The sequence below is a fragment of the Cryptotermes secundus genome, unplaced genomic scaffold (genome assembly GCF_002891405.2).
Source record: "Cryptotermes secundus unplaced genomic scaffold, Csec_1.0 scaffold565, whole genome shotgun sequence".
NCBI classification, from domain to species: domain Eukaryota; kingdom Metazoa; phylum Arthropoda; class Insecta; order Blattodea; family Kalotermitidae; genus Cryptotermes; species Cryptotermes secundus.
This window is the reverse complement of record NW_019731581.1, coordinates 1,562,560-1,584,664: the sequence shown is the minus strand read 5'-3', so window position 1 is coordinate 1,584,664 and position 22,105 is coordinate 1,562,560. Positions and strand designations below refer to the sequence as shown.

Below are 22,105 nucleotides of genomic sequence, written 5' to 3'. Positions count from 1 at the left end.
ATTAATAATAAAGAATTGAATTGAATTGAATTATTATTATTATTATTATTATTATTATTATTATGTTAAATATAAACAAGGATTTCAGATCTTCAAAGAAACATGATTATTTATGTTTGAATCTACAAAATTACACACACATGAACACAAACTTAAGATTTATATTCCTGTAAAGCATCTGAAACAAAAGTCTCTGAATTATACAGATGTACTTTTTCTCTTACAATGAGAAATTTAATTTATGTATCTACCATGTTTAAATTTTCAGGTTCATGAAATGTTGTTTGCTCTGGACATTAGTGAAAATCAGTACTCTGATAGAGACAGTGTGGACTCATCAGCATCACAAAATACAGCAGTTAGTTTCAATTTATTAAGTCAGAGCAAACAGATTAGTGGTTTCTGTGTTGATGTCACAAGATGGAAAAGCTATGCACACCAGGCTCATCCAGAGAGTGAACATCAGAGGTGTAGTGGGAAGGGGGATATTTAGAAAAGCTATTAATGTAAAATATGGATCCATATTAATGCCCTAAAATATTAAAAAACATGTAACATTAACATCTGGGCCAATAAATGAATGTGGAGACTGAATTATTTAGTTCATTTCAGTTTCAATAATTTGTTGTGTTGACTGTCCTTTATATTTTTCTTGAATGATACACAACAGGATGCATACTATGAAAGTCATGGGATATGTTGTTTTTGCCATGAAACATTATTTTTGGGTGAATTATTGATCATTATGAAGCATATGTATATTTGTGAAAATGGCTTGAAGTGATATCTATATGACCATTAGAAAATGGGGAAACAAAATAATATTGTAACATCTGTCATAGTTGCAAAACACTCAAGCCAGATATAGGGCACTGTGGTCTGTGTTGTAACACATATAGTCTGGTAAAAGTTCACAAATGTACCAACAAATCACTGGTGAACTACTGGACTACACAGCATTACTTGTCAGAAGTTGGTACTCTTCATAGTCACAATTCTGAGAATGTTAAATCTACCATAAAATAAAATTTCATGTTTTGTTTTACTGCAGGAGCTCCATGCAGAAATTTGAGACTTCACAGTTCATAACATGAATTTCAGAGTGACTGACACTGAGAAAACACTTTATTTATTCTGTAATTCATGCCTTATGACCAGCTGTGTGCATTTTGTGATTTTATGGGCTGTCTGATTGTCTGGTCCATTTGGAATTCACTGCTAATCTCCCATGATAACCCTTTCATTTTGATACCAATTACCATAAAAACACACAACAGTCAGTTTTGGTGTTAGGATGAGTGTAATGTTTATGGAGTAGTAATTGTAAAACTGCAGCTTCTGATTATATGAATAATGTGTTGATTTTCCTAGGTACTGCTTTCCATTTGGGAGACCCGAAGGCTCTTTGAAAGCAACATTATCCCTATTGGAGAGGGTAAGATATGACATGTTTACAGTAATTTGAATTGAAATTGTAATAGATATTTCAGATCTTCATACGAGTTAAGCAACAGTGACAGTATATGAAGTCATTGTGGAATGTTTTCTAAAAACTTGTTTGAAATTAGGCAGTGAAATGCAGTAAATTAATGCCAGGTAACTTGGTTGGAAGTTTAATCTTAAAGAAACTGGAAGTGGGCATGTGCATTTGAATTCCACAGTCATGAGATCCTCTTCTGATCCAGATGAATCTAGTCCACATCCTCAACATCTTGTTTCTTTAAGATCCATTTAAAATATTATCATTAGTGAACTGTAAATGTAAACTAATTCTATCTTTTTAACATTCCCTCCAACTATGACTCATTATATTTGAGTTTTTGTCTTCCAAATTCATCAGAAAGCTTTAAATATGATTACTGATTTCTTTATTTCGTACTTCAGTCAAGATTCTCTTACCAAAATATTGAGATCTAACTTATTGACTTACCTATGTATTCACATTTTATAGAGCAATTGTGTCTTGGGATGTCCTTAAGTAATGGAGAAAAGATTTAGAAATAAATACTGTTCTTGTAACCTTAAATATAATATTGACAGGTACTCATGAAAGATATAGTAACCCCAGTTCCTCCAGAGGAAGTGAGAGGCATGATCAAGAAGTGCCTTGAGACAGCGGCTCTTGTGAATTACACTCGCCTGTCTGCTGAAGCTAAAATTGAAGGTAATTTACTTCAATCTTGTGTTTGAAACATCTGCAGTTTCCTCTCAAAACAATTACATCATGCAGTAATAGTAAAAGTTAATAGAATCCATTTATGTTACTTGCCATTGATCATGTGTTTATGGAATATTGATAAGGGATACTGCATGAAAACATTTATATATGGGAGCAGCTGAATCTTCTCAGTTCTAATTAGTAGCATTTTAATAAAAGGAAGTTCAACAAAATGTAAACAGAATTTATGGAGTTACCAAACATTAGCAGGTACTGACAAGTGACACTTTGTCTAAACAGCCTCACAAGTAAAGTTCTAAGTTTTAAGTTCTGATAAGTCGGATTTTAGGGAGATGAAGTTGAACACAGATAGGACTATGAAGTAGAGTACTGAATGCTATTGGAGTTATATTTCTGTAGATCTTTCCTCATCAAATTACATAGTAGTGAAATTTAAAATCAAAATTATATCTCCGTGAATATGTGTGCTAGCATTATACTACCATAACCATGTACACAAAGTGTATCTGGGTTAGTTTCAGTCCTGTAAATATTAACAAATTTTTATTTAAATAGGGAAAGAGTTTTAAACCATATTTTTGAACTGAGCTGACTGAATGTTTTATAGGAAAAGCAGAAAATTCATGACTTATATATGTCAGAGTTATGTTTCTAAGCTGGAGAAAAATACTAACATTCCATTTCGCTGTCTTTAAGTTGTTTGTGAGACCACCTTTGTCAATATAGATTTCATTGATCAGTGTATTTCTGGCAGCAACAAATTAATCAGTCAGTTCATAGTGTGATATTAATGGTGCAGTATCAAAGTTATTTCTTCTTTCCACTGGTCCGAGCGAAAGTGGTGAAGGAACTCTTCAAGGTACGATACATCCCTTAAATGCTGAATGTCTTGATAGTTTGCATGCATGCACATGTGCACAAGTAGTTAGTAGTTCAAACTTCAGAGAAACATATCACCTTTAGCATCGTAAGGTCAACAGTTTGAATTTTCTTGCATAGAGTTGATTTGTATGAGGCATGAATCGTATCACATATAATGGGAAACTGGTTTTACTAATTTAATTTTAATTCACATTTCATAGTATATGGCATATGGTGTTCAAGGAAAGTCATTTCTAAAAATTCGGTTCGTTTTATTATTTCATTTGAAACTAGTTTTAAAGTTGTATTTGTAAGTGCATTTCCCTGATTCAAGTAGCTATGTGTGTGCATGTCCTGATTAAATTTTGTAGTTTATGTATTTTATATGGTGAATATTTGTTCTCAATTGCCCTTCAGCAATTTGTTAGAAAATTTTAGCACTGAGCTAAATGCCACCATTGATATGTGGGGTTAAAATCATTCATTCATTCATTCATTTATTGTTATATTCCATAAATCCATATACATAGATATAGAACCAGACACATAGTTAATATAGTACGATACAATTATAAATATATATGTACAGCTTATAATCATTATAATAGATAAAAAAACATGTGTTAAATTTACAGTCTTACATCATTATACATAAAATTATGCAATATTAAAATTGTTTATGTTATTATCCTTATTTTTAGGCAAATTTTTTACTAAAGAATTCATCACATGTATAAAAAGAGTTTTGCAATAAAAATGTTGTCAACTGAATTTTAAAATTTTTCAAGTCATTAGACATAGATTTGATTTTTGGTGGCAAATGATTAAAGATCTTTAGCCCCATGTAACATATTCCTTTTTGGAATTGTGTTAGACTAGTTTGCGGATAATGCAGATCACAGATAGATCTGGTACTCCAATTATGCATTTGTGAGTTGAATGTGAATAATTCCTTATTTACTATAACAAACAGGGAAATCGACAATATATATCATAACAGTGGATCATTGTGTCCAGTGCAAATACTTGTAGTGAAATTGTGAATCAGAGAAAAGTTAATGTCTACATAGCATTTTATTCACAACCTTTCCTGTATACATATATATTGTAATTCATATGTTTACTACAAAATTCCGTTCAATAAACATGTAATGTGGAAAAAATTAATTGTCTTGGGTGCAGATTTATGAAAAATGTAACCAAATCGCTGCTTAGATGAATGTGTCTTAATTAACAATCTACATTGTCATCCTTTACTGTTTCCTGCATAACAGAGTGGATAATTGTTTGCTGCATGCATATAGAAAATACAGAAAGGGGGATTATGTTTAAGTTTGTACAAAAGAAGCAATTATGTTCATAACTGAGTACAATTCAGCTGCAGCCAGCATGATACAAAGAAGCAGGTTGATGGAAATTACAAAAAGAAAAATAATGTCACAAGTTTTAATGACTAAGACGTGGGTTTGGATTTTTGAATTGGTCTGTTGGATATTCACTCTTGTAACTACAAATAATTGTAACACTTTACATCGTAACAATATTTCTGAAACTGTTCCTCTATATGTTCTTTCACCCCCATGTACTTTCTTTGTTCTTTGATGCCCCAAGTGCTTTCTTCAGTGGTATCATTTCCCACACCCATCATTCAAAATATCTGCAAAAAGCAAACTCATGACATTACATTACCAAAAAATTGTATCTGTGCTGTCCACTCACTAGACCTATAGTTTTTATGTCAGGTGATGGCATTAGGCCCATATTTATAATTAGACCTAAAAAATCGCCTTCATTTCAGGAACTGACACATCAGACCAGCTGCTCCAAATGGACCTTGGGCTAAAATGAAGTCCCAAAATTTTGTGTCTCGCATAGCTGTTTGTCTCTATAACAATGTTATTCAAAAGCTCATCATTGAAAAATAAACTAAAATAATCCATGAGCTCTGCATCTGTTAGAAGGTTAAATCGTGGCCCTGTATATGCCTTGGATTTCTTGTCCCACTCATCAACACGCAGAACTCTTGTGTCACGGTCGTTCTCACTTTCTGACATTTCATCCCATGATTCTTCACTCGCAGTTTCTTGTAATATTTTTCCAAATCCATCTGATCATTAACAGTCTATATTGAGTTCTTCATTTAAGAAAGCAATAATTGATTCTTCATTTTAAACACACACTGCATTTTATTTCGGTTTTTTGGTGCCAGAAGCCACGCGTGTACCTGAACACAAAGCCATGTTGATAACGGTGATATATAAATGACATTTGTTTCTCAAGAAGTTCAAATTATGACTTCCACATGGCAGAAGGAGGCAGGCAAAATATTTATGGATACTTTGGTATATTATACAGTGCCAACCAACGATGTATAATCGAAATATGACCGGAGAAACATGAAAAAAAATTAGCGATCATATATCGACATTCGTCCATGGAAGCACTGTCACCATGTCGATTACATATCGACATATGACAGGAAAGCTTTAAGTAAAATGTATAACAATAGATACTAATGTAATGAACATTTTCAATTGCCTTGTGTATTTTCGCAAAGACGTTTTGGAAACTGTATTCTGTCCTTAGGTGTTGGGTCCATTAGGGAGAGCCATCCTTAAGCACTGGATCCCAAAGAAGTCCTAAACAGACTATATATTTTAACATTGAATATCTAACATCAGTGGAGATAAGATAACAAGAAGTTACAGCAAAAATTTTGGAAGAATTACAGTAAAATGAACTGAAGTCCCCTGTAGGTATCAATCGCTAGAAAGAAACATACTCTCAGAAACCAAAAACAAGAAAGATGCCAGTTGCCTAGAGTGAAATGAGAACTGGCAAATGGCTAAGTCCCCAAATACATTTCTGAAACATGATGGGTGTGTCAGAAATAATAGTTGTGATTATTTGTAACATTTAGATTTAGCTGAGAAAGTGTAGATTAAAAAAAGGATTTAATTTTATGGGCCTAGGGTTTAAATTGAGTATCTAATTAGTTGTGTTTTTTGCAGAATTAAATAATTACCTGGTACAAAGCAGTCATTGTAGACATATTTATGGTTTGATGAAATGTCTTTCTGAAGCCTGTAGGTAGAAGTTAGAATGTTCTTTCTGACAACTTCTCATTATATCAGTAGATTCAAAATGTTTACCACCACCACATCATTGTTATCATTTCAGTATAATACAGTACAGTGAACTTGTCTGTATCTCAGAATAACTTTGCTAATGGAAGTTCATTAGACCAGAATAGCAGTTTTAGTTTCAATTCCAAATTGAACACAATTTTAGGGCTGAAATTAAAATATTATGAACATGAACTGGAAAAATGTAGCATAACTTATTTAGCAGCTCTCCTATATATTCATTATGTAAATGTTTGGCAGATGACCTGAGCGGCGAAACAATGGTGGCCCCCAGTAAGAAACTAGAAGACCTCATCCATCTAGCAGAACTGTGTGTTGATCTTTTGCAGCAAAATGAAGAACACTATGCAGAGGTAGGGTTTGTAGCTGGTTAGTAAAAGTGTGTGTATACTATATGGAAGTTTGAATGCAGGAAAGTACCAAATTTAATTAAAGAACTTACATGATCTGTAACTGACTAGACTCTGTTGTAGATAACTTATTTCTTGTATTCCTATTTCTTTGTTACTAGCTTATATTGTGTTCTAAAAATCCAGAATGTAAAACAGACAAACATAACTACCAGATACACAATACATAGCTTGTGGAGCATGTTTTGACAGCCACACAGATCCAAGGAAATTATTCTCTTTGTTGCTGTCTGTTTTAAATGTTGTCTTGGCCATATTTTATAGTTTTGATTTCTTCTTCTGGTTTTTGTATTTTAATGACTGTAGCTTGTGTGTCCAGCATTGGATTGTGCATCTTCCAGGAACAGGGATAATAACTATGCTGTTCTTTGCATGGAAAGTTAAAATTTTTTAGTAAATATCAGAGAAAATTATATTAATGCAAAATGCAATACCCTGTTTAATTATTTGCAAGACATGCTCCATTTTACATTTGGCCACTGTCTTAGGCTGACGACAACTATCCAAATTGGGTTTGACTTATATACCTGAATAAGTATATAATGGAGGCTCGGGATTCCAATTTGCTGGAGTCCCAATTATCCGACTTGCCCAAACATCAGTGAACCTTACTAATTATAGATGAGACTAATGTTATTGTCTACAGAACTATAAACAAAGGAATTGTTTATGCACTAAGAAATTCTGATTTTATGACAGATTCTTTACAACTAAATGTATTCTATCTATCATACTTTACAAATATAACATTATTGTAGGTGCCCAATTGACTGAGATACTGTAATGGTACCAGTACTAAATTTATTATTCAAAAACACATACAAAACATCATGTGAGCTGCAATGGGTTGGGATAGCTGTGACTTATTCTCATGTAGCTCAGTCAACCAGCATGCTTGGTGTTGTGCTATCCTTCCAGTGTTGTATCTGCACCATGTCAGCAGTGAAAGCTGTGGTGTTGTGTTAGCATTACTTATGTGAGAATGTCACAAGCAGCAAGAATATGAATGTTGGAAAGGAAATAAAGTATCACATACTGTGCCTAGGCACACACTGAGACACTGGAGGAGAGTTGGAAAGATCAGGACAGAAGAGCACAGCACGGGCAAGGCAGAGCAGCATAGGCAGAAGTGTGACCAAATTTGATCACATCTCTCTTACTGAACGGTTTTATCATCTTGTACCTGGCACATGTGTTATTAGACCTTAGTTCAGATTAAGATTTTGAAATGAAAACATTAATGTTGTTGTACAATGTAAGTAAACAAAAATCGTTCTGGAAAAGAAATCGCCATAACATTTGAATCTTCAGAGTAAAATTTTCCAAGTACCTTGGATTGAACAGGACAGTTTTATTACATTCATAGTATCATCAAAAGTTAAATACTGACTGACGGATGCAATGCACAAAAACCTTTTTTGAAGTAAAGGAAATCTAGCAGTATGTTTAAGGTAAAATTTGAATATGACAGAGAATGGCATTGAATTTATTGAAAGTATACACATTAGTGAAAGCAGAGTGCAGTTTAATTTGAAGTAAAGCCTTCTGTCACAAAATTATATATGATAATACAATACTGATAAGATGATTGCAATTCAGAAGAAACATCGGGGAATTTTGCCTTCTTGATTTTGAGTGTTCATGTTTGAAATTAAGGCAGAACCCATTCATAAAGTTGTAAAAGCCAGATGCATACCGTACAGTACTGTTACATTCAAGGTCAGAACACATGATGCAGCGATGCTTGCACTTTGAAATTATAGGCAGCCACAGCTGAATCTTCAAGAATCTTAATGCTACAACTCACCAACAGATGGCATTGCAGGGCCAAATTTAAAAAAATGTGTCTTAACATATACTGCATACACTGTGTATATTTCTAAGATAATTATACAGTTCCTACATTACGACATATTTTGGCCACTATTTCTGGCTATCATCAGACAGTACGTATACAGTTTCTCTCAACTTCTCTGCTGTCCCCTTCCACTGCCCCGTGTTTACAATTGGAGGAAGGTGGTATTGTTTACCATGTAGGTCATTAATTGTAGACTTAAAGAAATACTGTAAATTTTCCTATTTTTTATATCTTTCAAAATATCAACTGATATTACAAATAATGCATACATTTCAGAATGCAGGAAACAATGTGTGTTAAGTCTATAAGTAAAAACATATATTTTAAACAACAATAAACTTTTCTCCAATTGTAAACATTGGCCATATGTGGATGGATAGCAGAAAAGTTGGGAGGGGTTCTATAAGTACTGCCAAAACATGTTGTAAGGTAGAAACCCTATAATTATCTTAGAGCTATTAATGTGAGACTGAAACTGAATAAAATATTCATGCATTATTACTTACATCCTCAATATTAAGTTCTTAAGCTACTCCATCCTAGGTATAATTTTTGGGCTTTGTTTTCTATGATCAGACTGTCTGATATAGAGAACTGTTTCATTTCTAATCCTCTCACTAAATTCTTCCATCATTTCAATATATTCAACTTCACACCAGACACCTCACAAACACTACAACTGCATGCTAAACAAAGCTGCAGTTTTTGTCTGGACCACAAACCTACACAAGCTGACACAGCTCTGCATTTGTGCTGCCCTGCCCTACATTGTAATGTGCTCTCTGTCATATTGAAAACCATAGATACAAAAATCCATCCTGCCTAGTGATGCATCGCACTGCTACCTGCTTCTCAATATGCACCTAGTGTAAACAAATTTAAAAAAAAATACATGTACAGTTTAAAATAAATATTTCGAGCAAGATTTTATTTGGTTTGGGTGAATTATGATTATAAAATTATATTACAATACAGTTCATGCCGGTTTAAACCTGTACTTATAAATACATGATCATAATGATGCGAATGGAGATCCGTCAACAAGGTACTGGAATGCCACAGCTTGAACTGGTCACAGTTAAATAAACAGTACATTTGTGGTTGAGTTTCTGTTATATAAGAATCTGTAGAACACCGGTCAGATCCTTCTTTGTGTTTCCTTATTGTTACTAATTGTTGTTCTGGTCTCTCTTCTGTCCTCTCAACACGTTGGCTGTGTGCTCGAAGGCTTACAGATTGGTGAGTGTTAGTTGAACATGTCCTACCATTTTCCATCCAAAACGTCATGATTTTGTATCTGATTCCATATCCAGCTGATGACTTATTTTTGCTACATGTGAAACTTGGGAGCATACAAATTTCTGCAGAACAGATAATGGAAGCCTTACTTTATTCATCTATTTCCTTACATCAGTATTTTATTTCTAACAGCTGTAATACTTTCAGATATGTGTGAAACTAACTGACATAATAGAACAGGTTTTCAAATTCATTGTAAATATTTCAAATATAGTAATTAAATTTAATAATTCAGCCTTAGATGTAAATGATGGTCTTTAATTTCTGGTGTGAAATTAAACTATAAATAAAAGAGTACTATCTTCTGGGATATAACACTTTGTACTCCATTGATAACAACGGTGTTTTGGAGGAACTTACCACCTCAAATTCAGGGTTGAATTAGCTGAGCAGGATATTTTATTAATCCAGATTTATATTTCTGTGTCTGTTCTCTTTTGTTATGTTCTATTTCTATTCTGTACTAAATCTTCATGCATTTTAAAAATGTAACTTTCATTGATTGAAGTGTTAAAAATTATTTAATGAAACAAATGTGTAATTCTTTAGTTGCACCTGATGCATTTTTTAAAATGTTAAAAATATGAGAAAGCTTAGTTCATAGTTCTAACATGAAAATGTATGCTGACCATATAATGTAAATTTGAGGAAATTGTGTAGTTCTGAAAGATCGTTCTTTTCTTTTTGTACTTTTTTATGATTTTCTCCAGCAATTTTATCAGTAGTAGTAGTAGTAGTAGTAGTAGTAGTAGTAGTAGTAAACCTCACTTTATTCCACTCATTAAAAATAGCAGCTTCAATTTCTGAAATTTCTGGCCTTCATTTTTCACTTAAAAGTATGACATATTTGAAATTACATGTTCAAACATTTCTCAGATCAGCTTTTAAAATGCTTGTTGGGGCTGTGCCATAGCTTAGGCAGTTAGTCCCCATCCTTCTATTGCGGTGGCCTGGGTTCAATCCCAGCTGACTTGTGTAAATTGTGGTGGACAAGGTGGTAATGGGGGAGGTTTTCTCCAAGCACTTTGATTTCCCCTGATAGTGTCATTAATTAACAAACTTAAAAACAGAAGAGATGCTTGTGGCTTTCAAACAATGTACAGCTTGCTTTATTAAAATAATGTGGTCCGTAGTTTATAAACAATATTCAGCAAACTAAGAGCAGTTCTTTTTTCCAGTAAAATATGTATTTGTGAAACATTTATTTAATAGAAGGACTATATTCAAGAGAGGTACAGTAAACTCACAGTTATCCAGTATTCAATAGTCTGGAATTCTCATGTAGCCAGCAACAATTTCAGAGAAAACTTATTATTTCTATAAGGATAGTCCCAAAAGAAAGTTACAATGCGCTTATTTTCACGTGGGAGCTCTCTCAGCTGCCACAAATAGTGCTACCCACTATTCACAGGCAGGTGCCATTACAATCATAGTGATCTATGATTATGGTGCAGGTTAGTTGAATTTGTAATCACATTACAGTATATCCAAAATCTTTCACCGATCTGTGTGCTATGTCAGCTAAGAAGACCTTGACACAGAAAATAGAAATAAGTAAAAGACTGTAAAAGGGTGAACATCATGGTTGCTGTAAGTTCTCTTATGCAACTGGCAGATGCATGTAAGCAGAAAATTTGATTCCCCATACATTCCAGATAAAGAATTTACTGTATTTTTTCGTGTGTAGAAGTTAATATAATCTGTGTTCATGGACTTCTACATTTCTACTGTATTATGCTGTATGGTGTTATGACTACCTAATCTGAACCAAATTTCAAAACAGTTGCACAGTTTACTTCCCATGCATTTATTGTTGTGCTTTCTGTGTCTATTTTTAATGCCATGTATTTTGTAAAGTGCATTTAATGTTGTGTCCTATTATGTGTTGAAACTCTCTAAACTTCTTTTTTCTCTTCTTTTTGATTTTTGAGCAGGATAAAGTAAGTAATGTACCTTTCATTCTGCACATACACTGCTATCTCTGCATGTTTTAGCTTATGTGTACACAGACATATATGTGATACTGTCATAAACATTGAGGCAAATGGGCACACATCAGTAGTTCTCATGTGGCTCAAAGGAGAATGAAGAGTTAACCCCACATGATCAGCTTTGAAGCTACACATCAAAGTCACATCTTATAGAAGTAAATATTAGTCACCAATTTTGCTAATCTTGCTGTTATGTAGAAGAGTCAGCCTTTATCATCTGTCAGTGGAAAATACTCTGAAATACACTCATATGGTATATAGACTTCCAAACTCTGGGACTTCAATGGAGAAACACGAGAATTTACATGGCTAAATTGATATTTTACCATAGCAAATTTTTATTAATTGCAAATTATGGAATTCTTTTATTGAAATATACTAAACATTTGCAGAAAATCTTCAAGAAAATTGAACCCAGTTATATTTAGTTTTTTGGAGATGAAGGATACTGTTAAGAAAGCAGTCTTCTGGGATTTGGCACCATGTATATGTGGGCACATATACACAGTGCCAAATCCCAGAAGACTGCTTTCTTCATAGTCACCGCCGTGAAAGCCTCAAATCTTACAAGGATACTGTTGACAACTTTTTATGAAGTTTCAGGGAGATATTTTAAAACAGTTTTTCATATTAAGATACCGTATTTCCTTGATTTTAAGATGCAATCTATTATAAAATACACCCTTAATTTAGTGATAATTATTAAGGGGAAAGAGAATGTGGCACAATTCAGACATTTGGGAATGGCGATAACAAATCAAAACCTCATTAAAGAGGAAATTAAGAGGAGACTGAACTCGGGTAATGCTTGCTACCATTCAGTCCAGAACCATTTGTCTTCTCCTCTGCTGTCCAAAAACATAAAAATTAGAATATACACAACTATAATTTTGCCTGTGGTTCTGTATGGGTGTTAAACTTGGTCTCTGACATTAAGGGAGGAACATAGACTGAGGGTACTTGAGGACAGAGTGTTGAGGAGAATATTTTGACCAAAGAGGGATGAAGCGACAGGATGCTGGAGAAAACTGTATAATGAGGAGCTTCATAACTTGTACTCTTCTACTAATATAATTAGAATGATCAAGTGAAGGAGGATGAGGTGTGTGGGGCATGTAGCACGAATGGGGGAGACGAGGAATGTGTATAGGATATTGGTGGGAAAGCCAGAAGGAAAGAGACCACTGGGAAGACCAAGACATAGGTGAGTGGCCAATATTAAAATGGATCTTAGAGAGATAGGATGGTATTGATTGGATTGATCTGGCTCAGGATAGGGACCAATGGAGGGCTCTTGTGAACATGGTAATGAACCTTCAGGTTCCATAAAATGATGGGAATTTCTTGAGTAGATGCAGATTTCACTTCTCCTCAAGAAGGGCTCAGCTCCATAAGTAAGTAAGTAAGTAAGTACTAAGGGGAAAATTATGCACGCCCTTAATTTAATACTAGAGTTTAAGGAAATACATATAGTACAAATTGTTAATATTCAAACATAAAATTTCTTTGTATTAATAAACAAATCAACACAGAACTGAAAATTTAAATTTCTCTGTTCACCGTCTTCTGCACTTGTGCCTCTAGTCTCACGTTCTGAGTCTGTAGTTTGTTCTGGAATTCTAAATAAGGATAGTCAAGAAGTGAATTGTCTGATAAGATATCATACTCGTACTTGGTACCATCAAATGCATTTATAATGCAATATTCCTCAAACAGGTTTTCCAGTAATTTTCTAATAAGCATAGGAGAAATATTCTGCATGTTTTGAAGCAGGTGCCCTTTTGAACTTACCAAATGGTATTGGTTTAAGTTTTTCAGATTGGAACCTAACCTTTTATTTCTACTTTAAATAACATATAAATGGTTTATTAATCAAAACATTAAGTGGCTGAAGATGGGTGATCATGCAACCAGGAATCAACATCCCCATCAAATTCTTTGTCTCAAATTTAACCATTTGTTCTTCAGATTGGCCCCCATGAAAGGTGTCAGAGCATTTGTTGCAGGCATTTCTTTTCCCACTCTTCCATCAAATCCATACATTTTTGTATGCATACAAAATAATGTCTTTAAGGAATATGTCATCCTTAGTTATCATTTTCGTTTGAAAATAATATAAAGTGATTTATGACAGTCAGCAATTGTCCACACCATCACCACTACATGTTTCTTTTAATAGCAGAATCTTGAGATTTTAACTTCTCTTGCACCTCTAGCATCAAGTCTGAGTTGACCATTGCGTTACGATGAACAAATTAGCAGTGAACAGTCCCCTTCACATTAAAGGAAACAGTGAGCATGGTTTTTGCTAAACTCAAGACCTTCCGCATCTTTTCTGCTATTGGTAATTGTGGGTGACAATCCCAGCGTCTGCAAGCTCACAGATTGTTCAACGACAGTCTTTATGGATGAGTTCTCGAATTTTTTCAACATTTTCTGTCATTTTTCCGGTGTTTTTTTTTTTCGCACTGAATGTTTATCATCTTCAGCTGACGCATGACCAGCCTTGAAACGTGAATGGCATTCAGAAGTCACTCTCTGGCTTGAAGAATGTTCTCCAAAAGCCTCTCAAAGAATTTCAAGGCTTTGTTAGTGTATTTACCAAGCTTCATGCAAAACTTGATGCCGACACGTTGCTCAATTTTACCATCCATCACAGACAAAATGAAACATGAAGCCGAAAAAGCACTCATGTAAAAACAATGCATGATCACAGTGCAGTGTCACATGGCAGACTGATGCAGAAGGCTTGCGGAAGTGTGACCTTGGCCTCCCCCCTTATCTTCTTTCACCAAGACAGTTACAACAATAACAGTCCGGGAACTTGCTGATAGCACCTTGTATTTCAGTCCAAGGACCTAAACATGTAGTGTAACAAGACAAATTGAATTGATTGATGTGTTTTAATTGATTTTATTTAAATCATAAGCATTTTATTTCAGTGTTGTGTTGATGGCTCAATCCATCGATATTATACACAACAGGATGCAAAAAAAAATACTGCTGTGCTGCCTTACATCATATTGTAGAGGACAGGTTACTTTTATAGTGACTGCCATGCGAACCTTGAATTTCATAAAGGGAATATTTTAGTTATATATATATATATATATATGTGAAAATTTAACTTTGTATATTTTCATGTGTTTCTTTTTAAAACCAAAATATCAGTCTTTTCAGCCAGTGATCTTCTGCAAAATTATGAGAGTTGGAATGTTTTCAAGTAGTGTTACTTTACAGTTACTTTACAGGGTTTTACTCGTATTAGTGGTGTGACATTGCACATGAAAATGTATAGTGCAGTAATTTTATTTAATTAAACACAATATTATAAAAGATAAAACAACTCCGTCCAGTGTGACTGTTGAAGCTTTTACTGCTTCAATTCTTAATACCCTTACATGTTTTGGTCCCTATAGACCATCATCAGAGGACATCAATACTCTTTGGAAACCACTATTACAACGGGTGTTCCGAATGTTAGTGTGACAGACCAGAATGAAACAAATAAAAAAAATAAACACAATGTGCCCTGAAGCAAAAACAATTTTAATAGGAAGGTTAATATGAGTCTGTGTCATGGAATGAGATGACACAGGGAATGAACTTAAACAAATAAATATCTTGTATGAATGGAATCTAAGTCTTGTTACGAGAGGCTACATTTGTTTTAGATTTGATACGTTATATATTTTAAGTTTGTTACGTTGTACATGATTAAGAGTCTTGTATCGTAACCAAAATCACTTATTTATCTATAGATTTTAAGGAATAGAAATTTTATGTGACAACATGCAGATGCATGAAGTTTGCACGATTCTGTAAAATGCATAGTATATAACCACTAAGAGTTCCAGTTGATGTGAAGTATTTAATGTCTGAATGCAGGCATTTGCATGGTTCAGCGACCTTCTTGTGGAGCATGCTGAGATCTTCTGGTCACTGTTTGCCGTTGATATGGACCAAGTGCTGGCAGAACAACCTCCCGACACATGGGACTCCTTTCCACTGTTTCAAATCATGAATGATTATCTGAGAACAGATGGTAAGGGATAACTGTAATAGTATTTGTTTACTTATTATGTTGTTATGTTGCTCTGTACTTCTGAGGCTGACACAAGCATTGAGATACTAAAATTTTGAGGACAAGAATTATACAAGTAAGCATAAGATAAAATTTGCTTTACCTAGTTTTATGAATACAAGAATTAATGAAATAGTGGGAATATAGAAGATCAAATGTGACAAGGGTGACAAATTCTGGTGCTCTTAGCTCGGAAATGGTGTGATGAATTGAACAGAAAGATAATTTGTTTGTGGACATCCAGTTTGTTTTTAGAACACAACGTTTCAGAGACTGGATTCTGTCTACGTCTTCAGGTGGAACTACTCACTTGGGCTCAATTGACAGAGCTAGTCTCTATTTCTGGACACCTGCACCAACACAAGATAGGGTATACATACCAAGCACAGCACTAACCATTTGAGAGAGTTAAGACATACATCATAAAACTCCACATGCATGAGGCCTAGCACCAGAGTACTATCAGAATAGATGTCATTACTAGAGAGAAAAATTCTCTGTGTTGTACCAATGTAAAAGAACACAATTTTCCCAGTTATTCTACACTGGACAGAATTGTAGTTTTTTTACTTCTACTGCAATAACGAGAGTCTAGACAGGAGAGATGCCCAAAATGGGTTGACTGATCAGATGATCTATCAGAGATATGTCGGAGGTTTCCCTTTATTTCCTATATGTGGTGTTTGCTTCAATCTGCAACATTTTCACTTCTTTCCAACATATTTTGTGGTAAGTTTTGAGGTTTTCACGGCGATGACAATGAAGAAAGTTGTCTTCTGGGTTTAGGCACCGTGTATTCTTCGTTTTGGCCGACGTTTCGGAGGAGATGGAGGCGCTACGTTCCTCCGAAACGTCGGCCAAAACGAAGAATACACGGTGCCTAAACCCAGAAGACAACTTTCTTCATATTTTGTGGTGTTGGGCTAATTTTGATTTTTCAAGTAGACCTAATGTCAGGTTATATTTGTGCTCCTTAATGCATACTTCTAAGAGTCTGCTTGTTTTGCTGATGATCACATGGGATATTTTACACAAACTGCTTCATCTGCTGGGCATCTCTAACCGGTCCAGTTTTCATCAGTGTCTCATGGAATGTATGTTTAGTTTCGAAAATATTCCTGGTGTTGAAACAGTTTCCAATTTGTCTGAATTTCTCATAGATATTGTTAATATATGAGATAATGACAGTGCGCGGGTATATTGTATCTGGAGAATGGCAGTTTCTTCTTGATGGCTTCTTTATGAATTCAGTGGATTCTTGTGGGTATTCATTAAACATCAGAGCATGTTTTATGTTCTTACTTCCACTGTGGAGATCCTTCTGATCCTGACGTATGACCTTGGTTCAACTGATCAAACTATGAACGACTCCGCTTTTCATGTGATGTGGATGGTTAGACTTCAAGTAAGTTTCTGTTACACTGTCATGGAAAATTTAAGACCCCTCTTCATGACCAAAACATCGAACAAGAGAAGGATATCATTAGCTACAACTTCTACTGTGAATTTGTTGGTAGGTAGTTCAACCACCCACTTCATGTGAAGAGAGGAATCTGCCCACGTGTCTCTGACAGATCATCTGATCAATCAACCCAGCTTGGACATCTGTTCCATCAGAACACCCATGTAAATTATTGGAATAATTGTGTTTTTATATTGGTATGAAATAGAGCATTTATCTCTCTAGTGATGATATATATTCGGATAGTACTCTGGTGCTAGTCCTCAAACATATGGAGTTTTTTAATTCTTTTAATGTTTGTCTTAACTCTCGTAGGTGGTTTGGGCTATGCTTGGTTTTTATATCCTGTCTTGTGTTGGTGCAGGTGTCTGGAGATGGGGACTGCCTCTGCTGACTGGGTCCAACTGAGTAGGTTCCACCAGAAGACAGAGACAGAATTCAGTCTCCAAAATGGTGTGTTTCAAATAAAGACATAATGACGGATAATGTCCAGAAATATAATACTTATATTAATATACCATAGTCAGAAACCTCTGGATCTTATGAAAAAAAAGAATTTGGATGCACTAGTCTGGTAGTACATAAGTGGCATTTAGTAAACTGCATTCACAAGCAGATTATTCTGTTTAGGATGCAGAAATTAGTTGTCAGCAAAACGTTTTGGTTGCTACTGGTGACTGTTTTCAATTCATACTCTTATGTGATGTTTCCATATTAAATTAAATGTGATCGGTTAATAATGTTATGCAAATTCAGAAGCATACTCTTGATTCATTATAATTCCAGTCTACATATTGTTGAAATGTTAATAAGTTCAATAACTGTTGATAAGATTCAAGCATAAGTTAAGACATTATGTTCTGCGGTAATAAACTTAGTCATTCTGTTTGGAATGAGGAAGAATTGCGAATTCATGCAAGGACTACATTATTATACCTATATATATAACAAGGAGTTATAAAGCTTACTTTCTTACTGCACAGACTTGCTGTAATTATACACTGACTGAAAGTAATTTAGGCAGTATCAGTGATGATGAAAATGATGATGACATTGATACTCATTTTGCCCTTTTGTACAAACGTTTGTGCAATATTTATCTCACAACATTTACTTCATATGTAGACAGAGTGACTGAGGATGATCATCGTGGATTGATGTAATAGATCAGTTACCAACTAGATATTCTGCATTTGTCACATGCTGGACAAAAGAACGGGGAGTACGTTGCAGGAGCATATCAGCTATTTATAGACTTCAAGATAGCCCATGTTCCTGTAAGGACAGAAGTATTGTGCAACATTCTCACTGAATTCAGTATACCCATGAAACTGGTTAGGTCAATTAAAATGAGTTTAAATGAAACACATATAAAGTCTATAGGTAGTCGTTAGTCTGTTTTCTATTCAGAATGCTCTGAAACAAGGAAGTGTACGCGGTAGTATAGTGGTTAAGGTACTGTGCTACAAGCCGGAAGGTAGCGGGTTCAAGTCCCGATGAGGTCATTGGATTTTTTTCAATTGACCTAATCCTTCCGGCCGCACTAGGCCCTGGGATTTACTCAGCCTCTAACAGAAATGAGTACCAGGAATTAATTAAATAATTTTCCTGGGGAGTGAAGCGCGGTCCGTGTGTAAGGCTGACAACCTTACCGCCATCTTTGAGCCGATTGTCTAGATAATGTGGGACCCTTAACGTCTCACAACCCTATGGGCCTTCACAGCCTGTTACGGGGATAGCCTTACTTTTTACCTACTGAAACAAGGAGATACTTCATTGGCATTGATTTTGAACATTGTTAAGAAGGTCCAAGAAAATTAGAAGAGGTTATAGTTGAATGGGACACTGCAAACATGTGGTGTATGGTGACCTGTTTAAATTGCTGAGAGAGAACATAAAGGCCATAAAGAAAGATTAGTCTCAGGTTCCACTGAGCAGGTTTGTCTAGAAGTAAATGCAAAGGAAACTGATTGTTTGTTCATGTCTCATCATCAGAATGAAAGACAAATTCATAATACAAAGAAGGCTAATAAAGTCTTCGAAAATTAAGGATCAGTTATTACAGAGTGAAATAGCAGATCAAAATTATTTATATTGTCACATGGAGGGGTGACTACAGACAGGTTCTGGATTGAATGATTGGATTTATTGACACCTTATATGGAATACTGCGAACTACAGGTAATTGCAGCGCTATTGCTGATCTGCAACCTTTACAGTTCTCCATTACAGATGCACTAGCGTTATCAGTCTTCACTAGTTGTATCCTGACAATGGATTTATAAACATCTCACTGTAACTTCAAATCCCACATTAAGTATCCATTGCACAGTCTAATTCAGTTCTTGTAATTTCTTCTCAGTCCCCATGAACTGCCACCTCCAGAACTTGACCCAGTTCTCGACAACTAACTGCTCCCATGGAACTTCCCATTATATAGCCTCAGGGTGGACCCCACAGAAAACACCATCTTTTATTGTCCCATGTTGTTTTAGGCATGTTTACTGATCCGTTGCCTAGCAATAGATGTCCTATTGTTGTGCGCATTGGCTCCCACAAGAATGTGTTTACGGAGTCGTTGCCTAGCAATTGGTCTATAAGTCACAATATGATGAAATTAACAGGCATTTAAATTAAGAACATGTTTTATATTCCAATTTCCTATCTCCAGACAAAGCTAAGGTATTGTCTTGCAATTTAGTGACTATAGATGGGGTTTGGAATGGTAATCAGTTTTATTATATGTTACATGAAACACCCAGTAAAATGTGTTACATTATGATAGTTCTACATGTACATAACCCATAACTATTTAATTCTCGAATCTAAACAAATGAACACTGCAAGTTACCACACTCAAATTGAAAAAAAGACTTTAGTTGAATAGAACCCATGTTATCTATACTGGTGACACAGTTTTCATCTCCTTATGGTCATGACATATTCACAAACCAACATCGTGAAATTAATTTCACCAATATATGCTAATGTTATAAGAGGTACAGTGGCAATTTCCTTGCCACAAGTAACTTATTCTGTCATGCTTGGCTGTCATACAATAGAAACATTGAGACCTGCAGTACTCCCTTTTCTGTAGACTGTTCCAGTTCTTATATTGATGGTAGAAGAACACAAGACTGACAAGAAACTCCACAAATGACAGCCCTCTGAGAATTAATAGTGGAATTCCCAACAGATCAACCGGAGCTGAAAGTAAACACATATGTAGAAGCAAACAAGAAGCAGAGAGCATCATCAGTCCAACTAAATGCAGTGTAACAAAGATGAGAAGTTAGTGCATTGCAGGAAGAGAGGAGACTAAGAAAGAGGACAGTGTTATGGTGAACTAGTAGTGCACAGAGGCCAGAAGTGGCTTCTGTGAAAGAGTAGAGCACTTCTGCACGCAAACAACACTGTAAGTGTGTTTGAATGTGAGAAAAGTGTTTATGTGCTCTACTATTATCAGGGCATTGTTCAACTTTAATTTGTTTCCTAGGGCCAGGAGGTTACAAACGTTACCTAGAAGTTCTGAGATGTGTCAACGATGTGGTACGAAGAAAACAGCAATGTACAAGTGTCGTGTTGAGAGTTCGATTCCTGTCCTTCCAGAACCTCATTCATTATTTGCCAAACCTATTACCTCCAGACTTCTTTGTTCCCCCAAATAAAATGACTGGGAAAGGAAAACAGTTTCAAATGATACTGGATTATTTCCTTCAAAAAGTGCTTGCAAAAATGGGAAATTGGATGGTCAAGGGAAGTATTTTGAAAGGGACAAATGTCGCTAAGCTGTAATTCTAGGAATACAGTTGCTGTTAAATAATTTTGGGAACGTTTTGAACAGGACTGATATGATTTGTATGTGGGTATGCGGTAGTGTAGTGGTTAAGGTACTATGCTACAAGCCGGAAAGTCACGTGTTCAAGTCCCGATGAGGTCATTGGATTTTTTCAATTGACCTAATCCTTCCGGCTGCACTAGGCCCTGGGGTTTACTGAGCCTCTAACAGAAATGAGTACCAGGAATTAATTAAATAATTTTCCTGGGGAGTGAAGCGTGGCCGGCGCGTAAGGCTGGCAACCATACCGCCATCTTTGAGCCGATTGTCAAGGTAATGTGGGACCCTCAACATCTCCCAATCCTATGGGCCTTCACGGCCTGTTACAGGGATAGCTTAACTTTTTACTTTACATATGATTTGTAAGAATAGAAGTCAGTCCAGCAGGAATTTAGGCTTTGTGAATTTTGTCCTTGATGCTTTGTATTGTTATTTCACTGAAGTCGAATCATATCTACCAGTGAAGTTTGCACACCTGCCTGATCCAAAATTTTACTGAATTTAAATGTAGAAATTAATAATTTTTTTTTTATTTATTTAATAGACAACCTGAAGAATGGGCGGTTCCACCAGCACCTACGGGACACATTTGCACCATTAGTGGTACGCTACGTCGATCTGATGGAGTCTTCCATTGCGCAGTCCATCCACAAAGGTTTTGAAAAGGAGAGATGGGAAATCAAAGGGTAAGCGCCTTCTATATAGCTTAGTTATAGTGTCTGGGTCAAAGGTGTGTGTGTGTTTTTGCATGTATTCATATTCTTGCAACAAAAACAGAAAATACATGCTGTTGGTATGTTCATACATTTGGTCTTGTTATACAACTCTGCTTGTCCTATGGTACTTATGATATGATCTTTGAGTGCTGAATGAACGTATTATGAATTGTAGCTTTTCATAGGCTTCATTTAAAATTGACATTTTTGATGAGGAGCGCTGTGATAGTGCAACATTTTCAGTTGGTATGGAAATTTGCT

General features: G+C 35.2%; 1 protein-coding gene across 13 annotated transcripts in view; it reads left to right on the top strand.

The window, feature by feature from the left end:
- The window catches only part of LOC111867219 (calcium-dependent secretion activator), a 119,590-nt gene that overhangs the window by 77,270 nt on the left and 20,215 nt on the right, over positions 1-22,105 (top strand). For 7 of the 13 annotated variants that reach the window (XM_023856857.2, XM_023856860.2, XM_023856859.2 and 4 more), the window contains 8 exons: positions 1,372-1,435; positions 2,041-2,164; positions 3,006-3,038; positions 6,427-6,539; positions 9,682-9,693; positions 11,688-11,693; positions 15,633-15,789; positions 21,673-21,814. In XM_023856857.2, coding sequence (XP_023712625.1) covers positions 1,372-1,435; positions 2,041-2,164; positions 3,006-3,038; positions 6,427-6,539; positions 9,682-9,693; positions 11,688-11,693; positions 15,633-15,789; positions 21,673-21,814 — 651 coding nt within the window. The remainder of the gene's footprint in view (positions 1-1,371; positions 1,436-2,040; positions 2,165-3,005; positions 3,039-6,426; positions 6,540-9,681; positions 9,694-11,687; positions 11,694-15,632; positions 15,790-21,672; positions 21,815-22,105) is intronic. The other 6 variants (XM_023856862.2, XM_023856865.2, XM_023856867.2 and 3 more) reach the window with 3 other exon arrangements.